At 43.2% G+C, this 23,908-nt stretch overlaps 1 protein-coding gene across 1 annotated transcript in view; it reads left to right on the forward strand.

The window, feature by feature from the left end:
* Positions 1-23,908, forward strand: part of wwc1 (WW and C2 domain containing 1) — a 307,962-nt gene that overhangs the window by 274,066 nt on the left and 9,988 nt on the right. Inside the window, exons 17-19 of the mRNA XM_083636240.1 lie at positions 8,347-8,511; positions 17,435-17,527; positions 19,046-19,276. Coding sequence (XP_083492366.1) covers positions 8,347-8,511; positions 17,435-17,527; positions 19,046-19,276 — 489 coding nt within the window. The remainder of the gene's footprint in view (positions 1-8,346; positions 8,512-17,434; positions 17,528-19,045; positions 19,277-23,908) is intronic.

Consider the following 23,908-nt stretch of genomic DNA (forward strand, 5'->3'; position numbering starts at 1 on the left):
TGCAACATGAGTAGGCTACATGACCAATTGAGAGCGCATGAGGTAATTAAAAGAAATTGTAAGGAATAAGAACTGTTTCTGTAGCCTACCTCCTCTACCTGCTACCTCCATTTTGAGACCTTGGATTAATTGAGGAAAGATCGATAATAGCTGAGTTTGTAGCGCCGACGAAGCAGAAAGAACTCAACGACATGAAAGCAGCCACGCAACGCATCCAGAGCAGTAAAACTGTTGTCCAGTCGCACAGGTGTGTGTCTGTCTGTGAGAGAGAGAAGGAGAGAGACGAGTTGGACACATTGGTGAGCTCTGCTGCGCTCATCGTGAGTCCAGAGCAGAGTTGGGGGTAACGCGTTACAAAGTAACGCGCTACTGTAATCACATTACTTTTGTCGGTAACGAGTAGTGTAAGGCACTACTGTACCTAAGTGCAGTAATCACATTACAGTTACTAATCAAACGCTTACCTCGTTACATGCGTACTAGCAAGATAAGTATAGAGAGAAAAGATCTCCGTTTCAATACCAGATCCTGTGTCCCATCAGACGGGTCATTTAACTGCACAGCAGAATCAATCATGGTGCCAATATTTCAACTTTGTATTAGCATGCAGAACAGCACTATTAGTCGACACATAGCTTATCAGATAACTAACATCATGCATATAGAACAATTAATCATTTTAACCTCCAAAACACATTGACAAACAAACAATTGACACAAAAACACAGTACCCACAGGGCATGCTGGGAACTCCGCCCACTTTCCTCTTCCACGGTTAAATTTCCCAGAAGGCTTTGCATAACTTTTTACACTCTGTTTTACAATTAAATCAGGCTAAAGAGTGTCAGATATAAATAATATGTATTTTAACACAACATGCAATTCTGGAATATCTGAATATTGGACTAATTACATTAAATTAAATGTAAATGGGGTCTGTAAATACCCCTTGTAAATACAACGTGTTCTAGTGAAGTGGGCGCAGTGCGTATGTTCCATAATAGTCTGCCAGCAATCTGCCAAAAAGCGCCGTCTTCTACAACAAGTTTTTGTTGCGCGGAAGGACAAGCAGGGTTCGAGTTATAGTCAGATAGCTATGGGGTCCCCCTAAATCTAAAAAAAATTGGGCCGTTTTTTCCTCAAATTGTGGCCGTTTGAAGCCAGATTTAGAGGAATATCTAATTTTAAATTAACATTCGGTTTAGACTGTTGTGTGATGTTATTATTCAGTCTTACACTTGCATCTGATAAAATACAACAATTTAATTTGACAAATGAGACAAAATTGCTGAACTTAAATTAACATTTATTTAACTCTGTCTCTGCACTTATAAATCAAAAACTACAAAAATAAATACATAATGCTCATACATACATATACATAATGCAAATACAATTTGCTTTCCGAGCAGTTCTCTGCACTCCGCAATAAACGCTATCTAAAAACAACAAGAAGAAGAAAACAGATGAATGGGGCAGCCATCCCCTACACTACCGTTGACGCTACCGTTGCATAGCAACAACAGACCGGAAGTAACCAGAGTAGGCTAACATGTGCACAGGTCATCAAGAACTTGTGAATGAAAAACAAATTGCACCAAACAAACAGCAGCATATGTCAGCAGATACAGTGGCAGCATCTTGTTAGAACAAAAACAAACTGTAGGATTAATACTTACAAAATGAAAAGTCTCAGTCTCCTCTCCTCTCAGCTGTGTCCACGACATCATCAGCATAACGTTAGCTTAGCTACAAGCTAGTAGCAACCTAGCTGTTGCGCTAACAGGTCGTTGTCCGTTGTCTGAAGCCGTTCTTTGTTTCTTTCTAAAACCGAAGCTATCCGGGCTTTTACACCCCGTTGGCAGCTTAAACCTTTTCTTCGGTGGCATGGTAACGCTATACTAAAGATTAATAATATCGTGTTGGCTCAGGCGGCTGTTTACATCACGTGATGGTTGCATCTTGTGGCTTCTTCTCCCTGCAACTCGGTTGTAGTAGTAGAACACGCGCTCATGGGCGGCGCATGGTGGCTTGGAGGTGAAATGCAGCCTATTTCACACAACAATTCAAACGGTTGTTTTGGGAAAACTGAAAACATGTTTCTTAGCCTATTTATCTAGTTAACATAAATAATAATAATTCTTACATCGAAAAATGTGTTATTTGGAACACAAAAAAAGGGAGAAAAAAAAAAAAAAAAGTTATATTTGTGGGGGTCCCACAGGTGGTCTGGACTATGGGGTCCCAAACTCTATCTATGGGGTCCAAGACCCCATAGGTCCCCCCATAACTCGATCCCTGAGGACAAGAATGTGAAACTGCAAACGCCCTGGACATAGAGAGCTGCGCGGGCCTGAAATCTCGGCCCGAGCCCTCCCCGGCCCGTGACATGCAGGCCCGTGCCCGACCCGGCCCGGATGAGTCATGAAATTAATTGGCCCGAGCCCGTTGCGAGGCCCGACATCAATATCACGATATGACGACACATCTCTCTCTCCCTCTCTGTGCATGCTGCCGCGCTGCTGAACTCGTTGGTACAAAACGTTGCTAGACTGTGTTGCCTATGAAGACAAACACTGCAGCTTTCTCTCTGTCTCTCTCTCCCCCTCTCACACACGCTACCGTGGCCTATCAACATCCACACATGTCTCGAGAAAGAGAACGTTAGATCGTTTAATTGCCAACAGCAACAATGCCCACAAACTGAAACATTATGTCACTCAAGCATATCGAAATTAAAACAGCAGACTTACCGTTTATAGCTGCATTGAATAACGTCACATTAGTGTCCTCACAATGTATGGTAGATGGGTTCATTTTGAACAGGTTGAAATGAGCTTTCCCTACTGCAGTGGGGACTGTTTAACTCTCCCCTCGCAAACTTTGTTTTATGTCCATCGATCTTATTTCTCTCTCACGACACGGACACGGACACACGCGGCTTGTTTTGTTGTTGTTTTTTACGCTGACGGAGTGGCAGACTACGTCACGGTGAGGGTGTGTGTGTCTGTGTGTGTGTGGCTGTGGCTAGGCGAGTGTCTGTGCAGTGTGCGCTCCTCCTCTTTGTGTGACTGCTCTGCTGTGTAAAATCAAGCGAGTAATACAACGTTATTTTATTTAATTATTGAAAAACGGCCCGACCCCGGCCCGGCCCGGACCTATTAATTAAAAAAAAAGAAAAAACGAGCCCGGCCTTGGCCCGTATTGGCAGGCCCGAGGGGCCCGCGAGGGTACCCTCGGGTTTGCAGCACTCTACCTGGACAGAAGCAGCTAGCTACGGTAGCCTACGACATAAACCTCTCAAAGCATCTGCAGTGGAAACATCCTAACACAAAGCTGGTTGCAGACCCAAGCTGAGTCGCCTGCCTCGACCCCAAGCAAGCAGCAAAAGCTTTCTTTTCACCAGGTAACATCAAAATCAGAGATGGACAAGCGTGTTGCCTCCTCCTACATGGTAGAGGAAATGTTGCCAGTTTCAACAGTAGAATGAAATCGCCATTTTTCAGAAACATATTGAGCAAAATACAGATGGCAGGGAACGGACAGCCACCATCAGACAGGAAAAGTTTTGCAACCTACCTTATTACGATAGAGATTTGTGCTAATATATGGGCATATATGTAAGGATTAATGTTGTATTGTTAACTGGCAAATTACGTGACAATGCATCTCAGGCGATGTTACGGAGTAACGCAAAAGTAATGTAACGAGTAGTGTAACGAATTACTTTCTCCAGGGAGTAATCAAGTAAAGTAAGGCATTACTTTTTTTGAAAGTAATGTGTAATGTGTAATATATTACTTTTTTGAGTAACGGACCCCAACTCTGGTCCAGAGACATATTAAATTGGCCGTTCGCGGGCTGCTGGGTTGGGTTGGGTTCTGGGGTTTCAGATATTTTAACAGGGCGGGCGGGGCGGACTGGCTCCGATTACGGGTTGGGTTGGTGCGGCGTTAAGAAACCCTAACCCGCGCATCACTACTACCTACCTACACAACAACGTTGTTAACACTCTTTGTCCTACTGTGGTCAGCAGTGTTGGGCAAGTTACTTTCAAAATGTAATATACTACATTTTACTAGTTACTTTCATTTGAAAGTAATAAGTTACTTTACAATATTACTTTCTGTGTACAGTAACTCGTTACTTATTACACTACTTTTGCATTACTTTTACCAAAACAACAGCAGCAGCAGCAACAGCAGAATGACATCGCCGCCCCGGAACCATCCCAAAAAAAATTTTCAACCGCATTGAAGTCAGTGTAAACAATCCAAAATTCTAAATGTTATTCTTTTCCTTTGTTATTGTCATCTATAGTGGTTATTTGCATAAAAACACACAGTTTGATTAGGAAATGATTGTATCTTTTTTAAACATGTGCTTTGATTTAATAAAATGTAACTCAATTTGTAACTTGAGTTACTTGACAAAGTAACTGGTATAATATTACTGAAATCCTATATGTAACAAGTTATATTACTGAGTTACTGCTACAAGTAATATATTACATGTAATATGTTACTTTTGTAATGAGTTACCCCCAACACTGGTGGTCAGTCATTCAGTGTTTACCCCAATCCCAAGACATTGGCATGCCATGATTGAACAGTTGTCATGAACACATTGCATTATACATGAGGTTATAAACTCATGATAAAAATGAGGTAGATATGTGAAAACAAAAGATGAAGACGAGCAAGCCTGGACAGCCGGGCGCCTGCTCATGAGGAAAATGTGCTTTGCTTCTGCGCTTCCGCCCCGTGTGTCCACAGCGTTAGGAGACTGGTCAGCCAATGAAGTTTCATCAGACAGGCAATCACAAGCCATCAAGTTTCATACAGACAGCCAATCACAAGCTGATGACTGCGCCCATTTAGGAGACCGGAAGAGTACCATTTCATAATATTGGTGGAGCCTGGAATGAGGTATCTCTATAGTCCATTATCTCTGGAGGAGGAGTAATAACAATGGCGACCGTTACACATGGTCTGGGAATGCTCGGCCGTTACTTTATTTTGGAGAGAGGTTCCCAGGAAGATTTGTGCTGGGAGTCACTGTTCCTTGTTCTCCTGGGGCCAGTTGTCGTAGGAGTTACAACCAGGCATAGTTAAGACCACTTGGTGCAACCGGCCCCTGTTGTTTTGTTGTTGAATGATTTTAATGGGTTGAATTTATCCTTGAGGCAGAGGCGTTGCTGGGCCTTACTGTTGCAAAAAAAAAAAAGCTCAAAGATGGAAGGCTCCTCATATTCTGCCTTTAAAGGCCCATTCCGTCAATTGTCACTGTTACTGACGCCGGTGGCTGTTAGAGTAACTGCAGGCAGCGTGTGAACGAGCTGACACGCGGGCACCATACTCGCACGTGCACAAGCAGTTGCCTGGCAACAGCAGAGGTGTTCTTTGCTTTGTAACGTTAACTCATAAAAGTCACTTGAAAACGGCAACCTGGACAATTTATCGGTCAGATCAGCCTCGAGATGCCCAGGAAGGATTCTGGATGAATTATCGGACGTTATTGTGGCATGTTTGGCCGTGTTTTGGCTTACATTGGCTGCTGGGAAATGGATAGGATATTCACGTTACCGTGAGCCAGGAACTACCGTGCTTCCCCTGTATGTACGGTACCGTCTAATGCCTGGAGTTGACCAAACTGAACAATCAAACAATGTTTCATAAGCATAACAGTAACGTTAGGCATATTTACGACTGTTACATTCATTATCCACACAAGACGGTGACGTTATTAGTGGGGCTGGTTGTAATTTCTATAAATATAGCTAAATCTATTAGTTAGCCGCGTATAGCATCATCATGTTATGTTTATAATAGGCAGACTCACCACCGCAGCCAACTGCAGTCAAACAATAATGTTCCATGACCATAAGCATAACGGTAGTAACGTTAGGGTTGCATTACTTCACACAAGATGGTAATGTTAGCAGAGTTTCTGACCAGGTGGTCAGATACTTGTACTACGGAGTAGGGCATTCACAGACTAGTCGACTAGTCGACTAGTAAAACCACTAGTCGACACTGTGCTTAGTAGTCGACTAGTCGTTTTAGCAATTTTTTTTTATTTTTTTTAATCTTTAAGAAAGAACATGAGGTATTTACACGACATACATGGACTAACATATCCCATATCCCCCACAAAGAACATCAAAACACAACAAAACAAGAAAACTGCATAAAATACACAATAATCCAAGAACAAACAAGACTATTGGACAAACAACCAAACAAAAACAATGCATTCAAAGTAAATACATAGATCTTGCCCTGTTGGCAGCTAGGAAATGCATAGCTTTAAATTGGAAAGCATCCAATCCCCCAGCTGTAGTTCACTGGTGGAATGAACTCTCAAGCTACCATACGTTGGATCACATTTACTACAAGAGCAAAGGCAGATTCTTAGACATCCCCAAAATATTGCAACCACATACAGACTTTGACTTTAAGAACTTTTTACCCCAGTGTCATTAGGCTTATCAGGATAGGAGCTGAATGCATTGTTTTTGTTTGGTTGTTTGTCCAATAGTCTTGTTTGTTCTTGGATTATTGTGTATTTTATGCAGTTTTCTTGTTTTGTTTTGTTTTGTTGTGTTTTGATGTTCTTTGTGGGGGATATGGGATATGATAGTCCATGTATGTCGTGTAAATACCTCATGTTCTTTCTTAACACGTTCACTGCCAATGGCGAGTTGACTCGTCAAAAAAATTCCAACGGTTCACTGCCAATGACGAGTTGAGACGTCAAAAAAAAAAAAAAAAAAAATTGACGGTGCTACGTGGATCAATGCCCCCCACGTCTCCTATAAAAATATTGGAGCGACCGAACGTGTACAACCCATTCCACCGACCCACTAAGTGGCGACAGTGCTCTCCATTCTAGAGGAAGGCAAGCAAAGGAGAGGAGAACGCCCACGGAGGGAGGAGTTGGAAGCAGAGGGGGGTTTCCTGCTGTTATGGAGGAAATTACTGTTCAAAACTATTGTTTAGATGTCTGACGTCTTACTGATGCCAAAAATGAATGGTTAAAGTGACTGTTCTATCGAATTTCACAAAAAGCCGTTTATCTCAGAATAAATTTACAGACGCTGAAACCATGCTGTATTCAACTGCTAATGCTTACATAACTACTAACTCTACAAACTAACTCTTTTAGACAGAGAAAGCACACATTCTATTAGTTCTTTTGAGATATTGTGTGTTCACAAAATCCTAACAGAAACGAATCCTCGGCTCTTGAAAGATGAGCCAGAATCCTCAAAAAAACCCTCTGGCAGAAGCTAACTACAGTTTTCAAAAACGGCTGGCAGTGAATGTTAAAGATAAAAAAAAAAAAAATTTAAACGACTAGTCGACTACCTTTAGGGACGACTGCCCTACTACGGAGTGACAATAAAAATCTTGAATCTTGAAAATCCATTAGCAAGCAGCTAACATTATCTGGTCAAAACCACATTACAGTAGCTACAAGCAGCAAGTTCCCTTCATGAACCGAAAACACAGTCCTGACTCTAGTTTCCCCCCGATGTCGGTCACATTGCTGCTGTCTGGCCAGACGGGCTTCATTAGATAAATATTTATTTATTTAGTGTGGACTTTTTCTGGAGTCTGTGTTGTTTCCTTTTGCTAGCAGCTAGCGACGAACATAACGTTAGCCATTTCCTGTTAGCCGTCTTCTTCGTTGGTATTGGTATTTACGCCGGAGCCATGAGGACAAGAGGCAGGCTCATGAACGCGCAGACGTCACATCCTCTAGCTGTGGCGGGAAATGCTCACCCCTTCGAAAATGCGGTATTTCCATGTATCTTCTGAACGGCTGGTCGGAGAGAAACGCCCCTGGTCGCGATTTTTAAGTTACGTCAAGGCACATTCACTCATTGCCAATAGAAAACACCATGTGCACATTTATTTCTCGCCAGAACCGACGGAATGGGCCTTTAAAACAATGGGTATCTTCAATTGTGACCTGGCTGTCATGGAGATGTCGGTGGCCCGTATGCATGGCGCTAAAGTAGAAAATATTAGCATAGTGGATTACATTAATTGAAGCCGTGCGTGGGGGCCATGGGCATCGTCATGATAGCTAGGATCCGTTTGTCTTTTCTTTGCTGTTTTGGTGGAGACTGATTCTGCCTATGTCAGTTTTGATCTGTTCAAAATTGCCCCTAAACGGGTTATTGTACTTGCTGATGGGCACACATAGTGCTGTGAGCTAATATATGTGTGGGTGGTGGGGGGGGGTCAAATTATCAAAGGAAAAACAATGGCGACCGCTCGTCCCTCCTTGCTCTTTGTGCCGTCGTCTTCTTCTGATCCCTGTGTATGCTGTGTCCAGGTGAACAAGGAGACCAGTATGGACGGTTTGCCTCACCACTGCTCCGTGGTCCGGCCCAAGGAGCGCCGTCCGGACGTCCCGCAGCAGAACCCCTTCGTCAGGGGAAACACCATCATCCGTTCCAAGACCTTCTCCCCAGGACCCCAGAGCCAGTACATCTGCCGGGTAAGTGGAACACACACACACACACACACACACACACACACACACACACACACACACACACACACACACACACACAAGGCTGTGAAAAAGAGGAGCCCTTTGAAAATGTTTTTTCCCTTGCCAAAATTTTGCCTAAATTTGAAATGTTATTTAGCCACCTTCCTGACAAGCTAGCATGACATGTTTGGTACCAATCGATGCCTTAGGTCTTCTAGTTGAATATGATACCAGATACTTCACTCTGGCTTTAAAACTGAGCCTGATACAGCCTTTGAAAGCAAATGTTCAAAATCGTGATATTCCCAGAATATCATGATATTTCCGAAAATCGGTCTAAGCCTACTCCTCAGGGTTATTGTGTATTATGTAAAAACTGTTGTCTGTAAGAAAAAAATAAAGAAAAAAAAATGCACTGGCGGACCACCAGGTGGAGGTGGTGCCCGGATGATAAATTACACCGAAACATTTTTAAAAATACAGAAGAAGCACTAACATCGTGCTTATCAATACTAAAGTCTTGAATAATTTAGCCCCTACTTTTTGCTAATCCTAATTTTGAATCAAAGCTTCCAGGAGAAATTATTTTTCCTACTGACACAAGCTCAGAATGACACATCAGAGATAGATGGACAGACCTGTGACATCATTGTCATTTTCCCTCCCAGGAGAAAAAGCGGTCAGATATACAGTACAGTACTGTTGATGTGACAGAGGGAGAGTGGAGCCTGTACAATTCAATTCAAACTTTATTTCAGACCCAGGGAGATCCATAATATAATAAAAAGAAAAACAATAAAAAGGCAGTACAATAAATAGTAAGTGTTGATAACAGCACACAGGTTACCAAAATACTCAGGGTCTAGTATACAGACATTTTCGCCAGTGGTTCCACAGTCTGGAACTGAACTTGCCCGAGCTGCGTTCATGATTGGTCAGTACAGCAATGATGTCATTTACAGATTCAGATGCCCTGCACATAAATCTATACATTAAATTTCTGAGAACGGCAGAGCAGGTCGGTACCCCGATACTGACAAACATAATGCTTGCACTAGAGCTCCTCTGAACTTTTAGCAGCAGCCTCATGCAGTCATTATAAGCCACAGTAAGTTTTCTCATGCTGTTTTGTCTATAACGACACCACAGGTGAGCCGTATACAGGGGTGTACAGTATGCTTTAAAAAGTGAGATCTTCACAGAGATAGAGCACATTGAGAACTTGCGACACAGTATATTTGCTTGGGCATATAGCTTCCGTCGCTGCCTTAGGATGTCCTTATCATCAGAGAGGTCGTCTGAGATAACATGGCCCAGATATGTAATCTCATCACACTTGCTGAGCAAAGTGCCAGACAGGTAGAAGTCAGGGAAAATTGCCCGCTTGTCTTCTCTACTTCTAATGATCATGAGCTTGCTCTTTTTGGCGTTATAAATAATATCTGAGACAGCCCCGTACTGTGTGCAAATTCTCAAGAGCTGTTGGAGACCAGCACTAGAAGGGCTAATGACGACCAGGTCATCAGCATACATAAGATGATTAATAACCAAGTCACCCACCCTACAGCCCGTACCTGATGTATTTAACAGCAAAGACAAATCATTCATATATAAATTAAACAAAATTGGTGACAATATTCCCCCCTGGCGGACGGAATTGGACACATGAAAGGGAGCCGATGTCACACTCCCCCATTTTACTCTCATTGTCTGTCGGGCATACCAGTATACTAAAATGCGTACTAAAAAACTGGGAACCCCACTTTTAGACAATTTAGAAAACAATTTCTCATGATTAACACGATCGAAAGCTTTAGAAGCATCAATAAAACACATAAACATAGTAGAATTGTGCCTATTAAATTTATCTAAAATTTCTTTGAGAGCAAAAATACATAGGTCAGTTCCAAGTTTTCGTTTGAAACCAAATTGATTGTCAGCAGATTGAATAAACCTCTCAAGTCTACACAAAATAACTGACTCCATGACCTTGGACATGACACTTGCTATGGCTATTGGCCGATAATTGTCTGAGCTGTTCAGCTTCCCTACTTTGTCCTTAATCACAGGCACCAGGACACCAGAGAGCATTGATTCTGGTAGCACCCCATGTACAAACAGCCCAGTGTAGCACATGGCCAACAGAGGGCACAGTTTCCCACTTGCAAATTTTAAATGTTCTGCAGTAATACCATCAAGACCACAGGCCTTACCATCTTTAAGCTTCAGTATTAACTTGCAGATTTCGTCAGGGGTGACAACAACATCATCATTATAATCTACATTATCTACAATATACAGGTTGCTTTTTACACAGTTTAAAAGCTCATAATATTTCCTTTTCCACAGTTGTACAATTTCATCCGGGCCACTTACACCATCTATATTAGATGGAAAAGCTGTTTTGGAATTACCAATGGTCTTTATCTCTTTCCAAAAATCATTGACATTATTGTTCTGCAGCTTCATAGCCAGAGAATCTGCCCTCATCATATTTTCATTTCTTTTAATATAACGCAGAGCACTCTTAAATTTATTGTTAGTGCATTTCATATTTTCAAACATGGGTCCTTGTCTACATTTACCAGACTCAACCCACATTTTAAAAGCGATTCGTGCACTGTACAGTACTGTTAATGTGACAGAGGGCGGGTGGAGCCTGTACAGTACTGTTGATGTGACAGAGGGGGAGTGGAGCCTGTACAGTACTGTTCATGTGACAGAGGGCGAGTGGAGCCTGTACAGTACTGTTGATGTGACAGAGGGGGAGTGGAGCCTGTACAGTACTGTTGATGTGACGGAGGGCGAGTGGAGCCTGTACAGTACTGTTAATGTGACAGAGGGTGAGTGGAGCCTGTACAGTACTATTGATGTGACAGAGGGCGAGTGGAGCCTGTACAGTACTGTTGATGTGACAGAGGGCGAGTGGAGCCTGTACAGTACTGTTAATGTGACAGAGGGCGAGTGGAGCCTGTACAGTACTATTGATGTGACAGAGGGCGAGTGGAGCCTGTACAGTACTGTTGATGTGACAGACGGCGAGTGGAGCCTGTACTGTTGATGTGACAGAGGGCGAGTGGAGCCTGTACTGTTGATGTGACAGAGGGCGAGTGCAGCTTGTACAGTACTATTGATGTGACAGAGGGCGAGTGGAGCCTGTACAGTACTGTTGATGTGACAGAGGGCGAGTGGAGCCTGTACAGTACTGTTAATGTGACAGAGGGTGAGTGGAGCCTGTACAGTACTGTTGATGTGACAGAGGGCGAGTGCAGCTTGTACAGTACTATTGATGTGACAGAGGGCGAGTGGAGCCTGTACAGTACTGTTGATGTGACAGAGGGCGAGTGCAGCTTGTACAGTACTATTGATGTGACAGAGGGCGAGTGGAGCCTGTACAGTACTGTTGATGTGACAGAGGGTGAGTGGAGCCTGTACAGTACTGTTGATGTGACAGAGGGCAAGTGGAGCCTGTACAGTACTGTTGATGTGACAGAGGGCGAGTGGAGCCTGTACAGTACTGTTGATGTGACAGAGGGCGAGTGGAGCCTGTACAGTACTGTTGATGTGACAGAGGGGGAGTGCAGCCTATACAGTACTGTTGATGTGACAGGGCGAGTGGAGCCTGTACAGTACTGTTGATGTGACAGGGCGAGTGTACGGCAACCATTTTAGGGCATCCTCCTCCGTCAGAGTATAGGCTGTCATTCCTCAGTCTAAAGGTCCTTACACATCAAGAGTGATGCGAATATACGGCACGAAATTGCGATGCGAGTTTTGACCCACCTGTCAATCACAGCCACAGATGTGTACACGTTGGAAGCGAATTTCTGAAAAATCGAACGTGGTTCGAAAAAATAAACACCGCAATAACGCTCCGCGAAACTTCGCCGTCGGTATGCACGGTTGCATTGACTGATATAGGTTCGGAAAATATTATTGACGTGCGAATTAATCGCACGAAAAAAACGTGCTCGGTATGTAAGGACCTTAAGCGTTGTCAGTTGTCATGTCTCCTAGTAAAAAATTAAATCAAAAACAGCACTCACAGATGTCTGTAAAGTTTAAACTTTTAATACGCACAGCAGCAAAGATACAACGAACGTTTCAGCCTCACAGGCTTTCCTCAGCGTTGCAACAAGCAGTGGGTGTGACCCATATAAGTAGGAGCCAGGACCATGCTGAATGAAACCAGCTGTGGAGCATGCATCAATCAATCAATCAATCTTCAACATATCTAGAACAAACAGAGTGGTCAAGAACCTACATAACAAATAAATAAGATGACCGCACAGCTGATCAGAATACATCAACATGACTGATTAAATCACTCACAGATCCTAAAAGAAATAAATCTGTGAACAAAACAAATATAAAAGAATAGATAAATATGGACAATTGTAGATATATACAAGTATCAATCTGTATAAGTGGTATCTGTCACAACGATATAAAAAATACCAGAAGCATATTAGAAGTAGCCTATAAGAAAAATAAGAAGAATTTAAGGAAACCCCTCAGTCTAGAACTGCATGACAGGAGCAGATAACCCATCTCAAAATGTGTAAGCATGACCAATCACATATCAAAACACACATCAAAACAAGGGATCAACCACTTACAAGAAACAAGAGAGCAATAATTCTTCATTTAAACCCTTAGGATGCTCAGTCTGTAAGTGGTGTATCCAATATGCTTCTCTCTGGAGAAGTTTTCTCTCCCTGTCTCCTCCTCTCAGAAGTGGCCCCACTGACTCAATCCCCATAAAACGTAAGCTACAAACGCCATGGTCATATTTATTAAAGTGTTTGGCAACCGGAGATTTCTCGTCACCCCTTCTGATGCTGCTCTTATGTTCGGAAATTCTAATTCTCAGTTGTCTTTTTGTTTTCCCCACATAGTACAAACCACAAGGGCATTTTAAAAGGTAGACAACATGAGTGGACCGACATGTGATTCTATCTTTGACCATCATCGATTTCCCCGTATGGGGATGTGAGAATTGATTACCTTTAATCATGGCGTTGCAGCTTACACAATTCAAACACGGAAAATTACCTGGGGGAAGAGAATTTAAAAAATGTGTGGGTTTCACATAAAGATCGGTCTTTACAAGCTTGTCATTCACATTTTTTTGTCGCTTAGTGGCGAATATAGGATACTTGACAAACTCGCGACCCACAACGGGATCACTGGACAATATATGCCAATGTTTTCTAATGACATTTTTAACCGACTGGGAGATCGGAGAAAACGTTGTGGATAAAACAAGGGGCTGCTGTTTGAGAGGAGGAGGATTGGGCTTCAAGAGACTCTCCCTATCTTTATCGCGGACCTTGGACATACAAATATTTAGCAGTTTTTGATCATAACCCTTTTCTGAAAAACGGGTGCACATGGCATCAGCCTGTCTCTCAAATTCATCACCAGAGCTACATATCCTTTTAATTCTTAGCAGCTGACTGTAAGGTAAACTCTTTTTTAGGCTATGTGGATGATAGCTCGAAAAATGTAAATAATTGTTCCTATCCGTTTTTTTTCTAAAGACGGTCGTGTGTATTAGTTCAGATTTATTTACCCTTACATCCAAAAAAGGCACAGTTTCTCTGCTTGCCTCCAGTGTGAAAGAGATGGTGGGGACTCTAGAATTTAGATGTAACTTAAACAATTCTAGTTCCTCTGCTGTACCTGTGAACACGAAAAACAGATCGTCGATATATCTAAACCAGCATTTGATAAGAGACAAATATGGATTATTTTTGTACACATGATCTTCCTCAAACTTCCCCATAAACAGGTTTGCATAATTAGGGCTAAATGGACTACCCATCGAGACGCCCTGTCTCTGTAAATAAAAGTCATTGTTAAATCTGAAATAATTCTTAGTAAGGACAAGTTCAGACAATTTAGATAACAATTCAGTGGAAGGAAGTTGTGTTGACCTAGAATTCAGATAATACTGTAGAGCCTCTTTTTATATTTATTTTTATTATTTTTATATTTTTATATTTGTTTTGTTCACAGATTTATTTCTTTTAGGATCTGTGAGTGATTTAATCAGTCATGTTGATGTATTCTGATCAGCTGTGCGGTCATCTTATTTATTTGTTATGTAGGTTCTTGACCACTCTGTTTGTTCTAGATATGTTGAAGATTGATTGATTGATTGATGCATGCTCCACAGCTGGTTTCATTCAGCATGGTCCTGGCTCCTACTTATATGGGTCACACCCACTGCTTGTTGCAACGCTGAGGAAAGCCTGTGAGGCTGAAACGTTCGTTGTATCTTTGCTGCTGTGCGTATTAAAAGTTTAAACTTTACAGACATCTGTGAGTGCTGTTTTTGATTTAATTTTTGAGATGTTTGGATCGGCACCCAGTAACTATCTTTAAAAACGTCGGGTTGAGCACGCCAGTTCGTTGATTAATGTCTCCTAGTAAACCATGTTGAGTGTGCTCTGAAACACCTTCAGTCCTCACACGAAAACGCTGTCATTCTTCCTGCATTACTGTTTCACTCCTCACGCGTCAGTCATCGCACAATACGGCATCACTTGTCAGTCATCAGTCCTCACTCGTCAGGCATCACTCCTCACATCTCACACGAAAATGTTGTCATTCCTCCTGCCTCACTTATCACTCAAACTAGCTGTCAGTCATCACTCCTCACGCCTCACACGAAAACGTTGTCATTCCTCCTGCCTCACTTATCACTCAAACTAGCTGTCAGTCATCACTCCTCACGTCTCACACAAAAACGTGGTCATTCCTCCTGCAGACTAGCTGTCAGTCATCACTCAAACTAGCTGTCAGTCATCACTCCTCACGTCTCACATGAAAACGCTGTCATTCATTGTTTTGGTTGTTCTTCCGTGTGAGATGGGGAAACCGCAATAATGCCTCTGTGAATTTAGCAACCATTTTTTACAACTTCACCTCCGGTTGAGTGATTTTGCATTCAAAATAAGAGCGCAAGTTTTTTTTATATTAATATAGATTAAAGTAATAATCTATGAGACCCAACAGAATTAACATAGTAACACTAAGAGGAACATCTAGTTTAATGTTTGATGACAATAGACTATATATATATATAACCGGAAGTGAAGTTGTAAGAAATTGATGCTCATTTCACAGGCATTCTTGCGCTTTCCCCATCACACATGGAAGAACAACCAAAACAACGAATGACAGCGTTTTCATGTGAGACGTGAGGAGTGATGACTGACAGCTAGTTTGAGTGATGACTGACAGCTAGTCTGCAGGGGGAATGACAACGTTTTCATGTGAGACGTGAGGAGTGATGACTGACAGCTAGTCTGCAGGAGGAATGAGAACGTTTTCGTGTGAGACGTGAGGAGTGATGACTGACAGCTAGTTTGAGTGATAAGTGAGGCAGGAGGAATGACAACGTTTTCGTGTGAGATGTGAGGAGTGATGCCTGACGAGTGAGGACTGATGAATGACGAGTGATGCCGTATTGTGCGATGACTGACACGTGAGGAGTGAAACAATAATGCAGGAAGAATGACAGCATTTTCGTGTGAGGGCTGAAGGTGTTTCAGAGCACACTCGACATGGTTTCCTAGGAGACATGACAACTGACAACGCTTAGACTGATGAATGATGGATGCCCTAAAATGGTTGCCGTACGAGTGGAGCCTGTACAGTACTGTTGATGTGACAGAGGGTGAGTGGAGCCTGTACAGTACTGTTGATGTGACAGAGGGGGAGTGGAGCCTGTACAGTACTGTTGATGTGACAGAGCGAGTGGAGCCTGTACAGTACTGTTGATGTGACAGAGGGCGAGTGGAGCCTGTACTGTTGATGTGACAGGGCGAGTGGAGCCTGTACAGTACTGTTGATGTGACAGAGGGTGAGTGGAGCCTGTACAGTACTGTTGATGTGACAGAGGGCGAGTGGAGCCTGTACAGTACTGTTGATGTGACAGAGCGAGTGGAGCCTGTACAGTACTGTTGATGTGACAGAGGGCGAGTGGAGCCTGTACTGTTGATGTGACAGGGCGAGTGGAGCCTGTACAGTACTGTTGATGTGACAGACTGTGAGTGGAGCCTGTACAGTACTGTTGATGTGACAGAGGGTGAGTGGAGCCTGTACAGTACTCAAGGTTCAAGGTTCAAGGTTCAAGTTTATTTGTCTCCCTTGGGAGAAATTTGTCTTGGAGACAGAGATCCAAGCTGCGTACAGACATTTAACACAGACAGATACATCAGACACAAAAACATAAGACAAAATTGCATACACCCTTATGCATTTCAAGTCCCTTAGGAAGGAGCATCTAGTTATCGTTAAGTAGCTTAATTGAGAGAGGGACAAAGGAGTGTTTATATCTATTGTATTTACACTTTGGAATTCTATAATGTACCTTCTACCGGACCTCATGAGCACATATTCTGGGTTCAGTACATGCAAAGGGTCAGAAATAATGTTCCGAGCTTGTCTGACAGCTTCCTGGTCAAAAATGGCTTGGAGGGTGATCGGGGGGCTAGACATGCCCATGATCTTCCCGGCCGTTTTTGCAAGCCTTAGAATTTGGGATTTAAATTTGACCGTCAGGTTGCCAAACCAGCTGGCTATACCATATCTCAGGATCGATTCTATGCTCGCCCTGTAGAAAATCAACATGATACTCGTACTGACTCCAAACAACCTGAGTCTGCGAAGAAAGTGCAAACGCTGATGTATCTTTGCACAGCAAGATGTTGATGTGACAGAGGGTGAGTGGAGCCTGTACAGTACTGTTGATGTGACAGAGGGTGAGTGGAGCCTGTATAGTACTGTTGATGTGACAGAGGGCGAGTGGAGCCTGTACAGTACTGTTGATGTGACAGAGGGCAAGTGGAGCCTGTACAGTACTGGTGATGTGACAGAGGGCAAGTGGAACCTTGACATGACTTTGTCTTTTCAGATCAACCGCAGCGACAGCGACAGCTCCACACTCTCCAAGAAGTCGCCGTTTGTCAGAAACGCCTCCGAGAGGCGCAGCATGCGCATGAAGAAGGTAGAAACACAACCAGCATTTTGGTTTTCTTATAGCCTCTTTGACTCCTATCTCTCTCTCTCTGTTTCTCTCTCTCTCTCTCTCTCTCTCTCTCTCTCTCTCTCTCTCCCAAAAGACTAATTTTCTATCTCTGCTCAATCTTTGTTCGCCTCTCCAGTTTAATAGTGAAATCAAACCTCAGAATTAAAGGACCACATTAGCTATTCTCTCCATTCTCTTGACACACACAGAGAGAAAGAGGCTATTTGCATTTTTTAAGCTTAAGCCCTGTGTGACGAGTCTGATTAAGAGTAGCTCTTAATATTTAATGGCCCTCTGAATGTTTAATGCGCTCTGACATTTGCCAGCCTCTATTAATTTAGTGACAGGCAGCCAGCTCCACCTTGGTGTCCCTCCTGGGGCTCTGTAGAGAAGAGTGGGGGAATCACATGAGCACAAAAAAAAACCCACATCTGTGTAAAGCCTGACATCTAATGGTAGAAGCATGTTACTGACATAGCCATGGGCTATATAGAGTGCCCAAGTCACACCCTCCTCCAGGTTCAGCATGGGACCTAAAGCGCTCATTATACTCGAGCAAGGCTCCGCGAGGTGGAGCTCCGCGAGTCACGTGCGGACCTCGCGCTGGGGCAGATGCTTTTATACTCAGAAGTGATCAGCCAAGTGATCAGCATGTATTGTACAATGGTAATAGTGAGAACAGCCCGTGAAAAGTCGCAATGAAACGCTATGATGTGCAGTACTGAGTGCGCTTTCACTCTCAAACGAACGTACATCAGCACATGAATGACTCGCCAAACTTGTTTTTACTGAATAGCCGTTTCAGTTCTCAGCCCTGATAGCCTACTCTGTGCTGCTTTTAATCTCTCTCAATCATGCTCTCAACACAACACATTTACTTGGTGAAATGACTAAAAATTAACAGTTGCAAATCAAAGTTTAGCCTACCACATGGGTCAAGAAATGTGGTGAAAACACAGCTCAGTGTTCAGGGCTCAGTGGCTCGAAAGCGGCCATGTTTGGAGAGAAGCCGTGCGCTGTGAGAAAAATCTTCAGGTACGCGGTGGTCGGCCTATGGAGGTCGCGCCCAACACATTGACGTCATTTGACGCTTGCGGCCCTCACTCCTCCCCCGTGCCCTTCGCGGCACAGCAAGTATAAAGCAAGCTTAAGGCATTTCATTTCTCTTTCATTTCCCCATGTTTGGTAAAATCCTTTTAAAAAGAGTTTTACTTGGTAAATGCCGCTTGTCCCATTTCTTTTATTTAATTTTTTTTGCCTGTATATAATAAAAGTATATTTTACATTTTTAGTTTTATTGTTTGTACTGTATGATTTTTTTCTGTTTTTTATGTGCATTTATTAAAAAACAAAAAACATGTTGGGACCATGCGGTTGGAGAAGAGAGCTGGAGAACATTGCTTGGGCACATTTTTTTTATAGTGGATTTATTGAGAAAGAGTGAATGTAAAAGACAGTGTTTCACCAGCAGCATGCACACACATTCTCTCCCCCCAGCCCCCGGTGCCGGTCAAAGGGCTGGACGGTCTGCTACGGACGTCTCTGGACCTTGAGATGGACCTGGCGGTCTGGCGAATGCGGCAGGCGCGGCTGGCCCAGGAGCTGCGGGTGCTGCGGGAGCTCCGGGAGCAACTGGAGAAGGCCAGGGGGCGGGGCCAGAGGGAGCTGCCCACCTGGGTGCATGAGGACCAACGCTTCCGCCTTCTCCTCAAGCAGGCCGAGAAACAGGTGAGCAGAGAGCGCCACGAGCTGACACCTGTCCTAGAAGGATGATGTATCAAGGTTTTGCCATTTCAAAAACTTCCACAAAGAATTGCCCTTATTCCTATTAATGGCTACATAATAACTACTGGGCCAGGAAGAGAAAGATGGAGGGATTGAAATTGTGGCGGTGGATCTGTACATTAGCAATAGAATTATAGCTGAAAGTGACTGGTCTGATGAGACAGTCAACTGTCTGTCTTTAGCCTTAGTCTCTACTCCAAAACAGAGTTACTGTGACACAGTCAACTGTCTGTCTTTAGCCCTAGTCTCTATGCCTGACACCAGCGTCTTTCTGAAAAGTTCAGATATTTTCAGCTGGAAGCGCTGGGAGCCGGCACACAAAAAAGCCAGAGCGCTCTGAAAATAGACGCTGGTTGCAGCGCAGCCTCTCTAGACGGCCATAGGCGTCTGCATACGCTCTCTCCTCATTGGAAACAACTGAAAAAAGACGCTGGAGCTTAGGAAAAGAAGCCATATGGACACACAGCCTTTGTCTCTACTCCAAAACACTGTTACTGTGACACAGTCAACTGTTTTTAGCCCTAGTCTCTACTCCAAAACACTCTGAGTTACTGTGACACAGTCAACTGTCTGTCTTTAGCTCTAGTCTCTACTCCAAACCACTGAGTTACCGTGACACAGTCAATGGTCTTGTCTCTTGTCTTTAGCCTTAGTCTCTACTCCAAAACACTCTGAACTGTAGCTTGAGAAGAATCTGCAGTCAACCTCAACAAACTGTTTTTGGCATTGTTAGCTAGCAGGCCAATTATCTCTGACAAGGAAGTTTTGTTGTTGTTTTTATGCCTCTGCCTGCCGGCGATAGCCAGGCCGGAGGCGATATCTCAGGAACGGCTTGATGGAATTTCTTCCAATTTGGCTCAAACGTCGACTTGGACGCAAGAATGAACTGATTAGATTTTGGTGATCAGAGGTCAAGGTCACTGTGACCTCTCAAACGCCATTTTCAAACTCGTTAACGCGATATCTCAGGAATGCCTTGATGGATTTTTTTCAAATTTGCCTCAAATGTCCACTTGGACTCAAGGATGAACTGATTAGATTTTGGTGGTCAAAGTTCAAGGTTACTGTGACCTCACGACTGCTCATTTCATGCTTGTTAACGCGATATCTCAGGAAGGCCTTGACAGAATTTCATCCAATTTTCCTCAAACGTCCACTTGGGCTCAAGGACGAACTGATTAGATTTTGGTGGTTAAAGGTCAAAGTTCAAGGTCACAGTGACCTTGAACTTTTTTTATCCCTGTCTGTCATCATCATATCTCAGAAACTCATGAACAGATTTCCATGAGATGTGATGGACAGATCGGCCTCGGGCTGAGGAACAGTTATTTGTGGATTTCTGACATTAGACAGACTTATCTTTTTTAAGCCACAGCTGTGAAACTAATGGAGATAGAGACTCAATTCCAATTCCTAAGGGGCTGTTTGCAGGGCCAATGAACCAATTTCAAAGGATCATTTCAGTACAGTAATATCTGCACCCATATTGTAGTTCTTTGGTGTATTTTTCTTTTTCCTCTGGATATTTGGCCAAACCTAGACAATGTGCCTGCCGAGATATCCAGATATTTCCAGCAGCTACAGTGGTGTTTGATAGCAGAACATATGGCGTCAGTCCCCCAGTGTCAGTCCCACAGTGATACCAATTTCACCACCGACAATCAGGCACAGCGTGTTCTCTCTCCACTCTGTGCTTCTTTCTCTGCACTGAAAAAACATATTTTGTTCTAGGAGACGAGGCAGGTTAAGGCCAAGTGGGATCGCCAAAAAAGCAAATTACAACACTTATCACAAAATAACTGCTGGAATATATTGAATGTCACAGATTGATGAGATTCGATTCCAGTAACTTTGAATTATTATTTCATCGTGTGGTGAGTACACAAGTCACATGTACATGTGAATGACTGTTTCTGGCGCCGTTGGAATGTGTATTTTGGGCGACTGAGCGGGGATAGGCAGCTGTACCATTCTCTACCATTGTAGTGCTAAGCTAAGTAGCAGCGGGGGCTGTAACCCTCTTTGTAGGGCACGCAGTGACGATAAAGGCATCCACATTCTCCATTTACTGTCGGCAATATGGCAAATAGGTGAATCTCCCAAAATGTTGGCGTATCCCTTTAACTCATTGAGTGCCAATGACGACAATCGTCGTCAATTCAAATACTAACGTAGAGTGCCAATGACGACGATTGTCTGCAATCTGCTGGCACAATTGAGCCCCTCCGTGCCCGCTGCGATAGCCCATCCGCATGATTAGTTGTGGAGTTGTTATTATTCTCAACTAGAAGCGATGGGAGCCGGTGACAAATACACGTGGAACGCTGTAAAAAAGCTGGATGTAGCGCACTTTTCAGTGCAGAGCAAAGGCAGCAGAGAGCCACCAGAGACACACCCACGGAGGAGGGGTTTGCAGTAGAGGGGGGGGGGGGGGGCACGCAGGGCAGCATACAACACCGACCCAGACAGACCCAGACAGCAGGACAGGATTGGCAAACACAAGCTAGAATATCTGATGCCCACCAGCAGTAAATCAAGACCAGCAAGAAGCTGCAACCAGCAGCGCACGCAGGGGCCAGCGCTGCTGGTTGCAGCTAAAAAATATTATTATGCCAAACAAAATTCCTTTGTTTTGACTGTTTTATTGAAGGAAATTATTTTTGGGGTGTCACTACATCAGAAAATATTAGCTTCAGAGTCAGTCATGTGCTTGAAATGCTTCATTTCACAAAAGGCTAATTATCTCAGCTTCTAATTTGAAACGTCTCTTTTTGGTGAAATCAACCTATATTCTCCGGCTCATAACTAAAGAACGGAAAATGATATCAATAAACTTTTTTTTGCTGATGATAGAAGAGAGTCTCATCGTTCTTTGGGCGTGTTCGGTGTTTACATAGTAATATCACACAATATTCTGTGGGCCTCGAGAAATCACTGAAAACGCTCTGAAACTCTGGCACTGGGAGCGTCCGTTCTCCAAAAGTGGCTGGCACTCAATGAGTTAACACTGTACAAAAATCTGAGGGTGGATTTTAACTTTAACAAAATGTTACCTTAGCAAAATCAATATGTAATCTAGTGTCGAACAAGCTGAACCCTAAACGCAAAAGGGATCAGGTGTAAAGTGACAGCATGATCAGTGGACAAAGCTGAACCATTTGTGTTTGAGACTGACAGACCCAGTTTACATGACAACGCTCCCTGCATAAAAACAGCAAACTTTTGTTGCATTTTGGCCTCCCATTTACATGACCACGGCGTTCCTGGGGCCTGAAAACGCAAAAAAAGTTAAACCAGGTTCCAGAATGGAATAACTTGATAACGCCACACTTAGCATCGCCGTGTAAAGTGGCAATACGCAATTCTTGTGAAAACTGTGATGACACGACCGTTGACCCCACTTTGCGCATGGAAGATACTGAAGCAATGAAAGCAAAGAGCATTCAACTAGCTTACCACTATAGCCGTAATGGCACAAGTGAAATGCATTGACATTCACACTATTGTGACGAGTTGCTAAAAATACATAATGAGCAATAAGTACCTGCTGTTAACATTCACACATATTACATATACAAAGGAAATTTACATCTGAAATAGCAGCCAGCGTTTCACCAAACTTAGCAAACTTATCTTTTTATAGGGCTTTACTGGGTTTTTAATCTTTAATGCAGGGGCGTCAAACTCATTTTAGTTCAAGGGTAGTCTCTCAAGCCAGACTTTGTCTTCTATATTTTGCGAATGCAGCTTAGACAGTCTGTACTTCACGCCCACAGAACATGGACAAAGGAAGTTGGGGGGAAAAAACACTTCATACCGGAGGAAGTTTGAACCGATGCAGGTGATTGGAGATACGAGCAATCATCGCTCATTATTTTCCCCGAGTTTCCCTTTCCGTTTTGACTAACTTTCCCTACTAAAAGTACAGAGGTTTATGCGGAAGCTTTTGAAAATTGCGAGAGCCAACCTTCTGTTTTAAGAGACTAGTTCAAGGGCCACATGCGACCCAATTTGGTCTTAAGTGGGCTAGACAAAGAAATTCAATACATAATAACCTATAAATAATACCTCCAAAGGTTCATGTTTCTCTTAGTGTAAAGAAAGAATTAGGTAGATTTTAAGAACATGTTTTCAAGTAGGGTTATCTCAAATCTACTGTCTGTATCTACTGTCTGTAATTGTGCATTACAATTGACTCCGACTGTGCAATTCTCTATCGTCAAGGGTAATGGAAATGGTTTACCATTTAGTGATGAATATAGACCACATGAATGGGCTACTTAATATTTAATTTGCTCCTGAAACCTGGTACCTCTTAGCCTTCACACATGCATCAAATTGGATTGAAGGACTTCTCAGTGCAATTCTGGCGTTATTACGGAACCCACCGCAGTTTTGGCAGACCACGCCCTGCGCCCGCCTATGCAGCAGTCAAACGCTGGGATTGGCCAGGAGCGAGGCTTTGTTCCCTTTTGACAGCCCTTGCCTTTTGACAGCTCGAATCTCCCACACCAAACACTCTGCGCCCAGCCCAGCGATTTCATTAACCAGAAATAAATCACATATGTTCCTTAG

Source organism: Poromitra crassiceps (assembly GCF_964638095.1).
Source record: "Poromitra crassiceps genome assembly, chromosome: 1".
NCBI lineage: Eukaryota > Metazoa > Chordata > Actinopteri > Beryciformes > Melamphaidae > Poromitra > Poromitra crassiceps.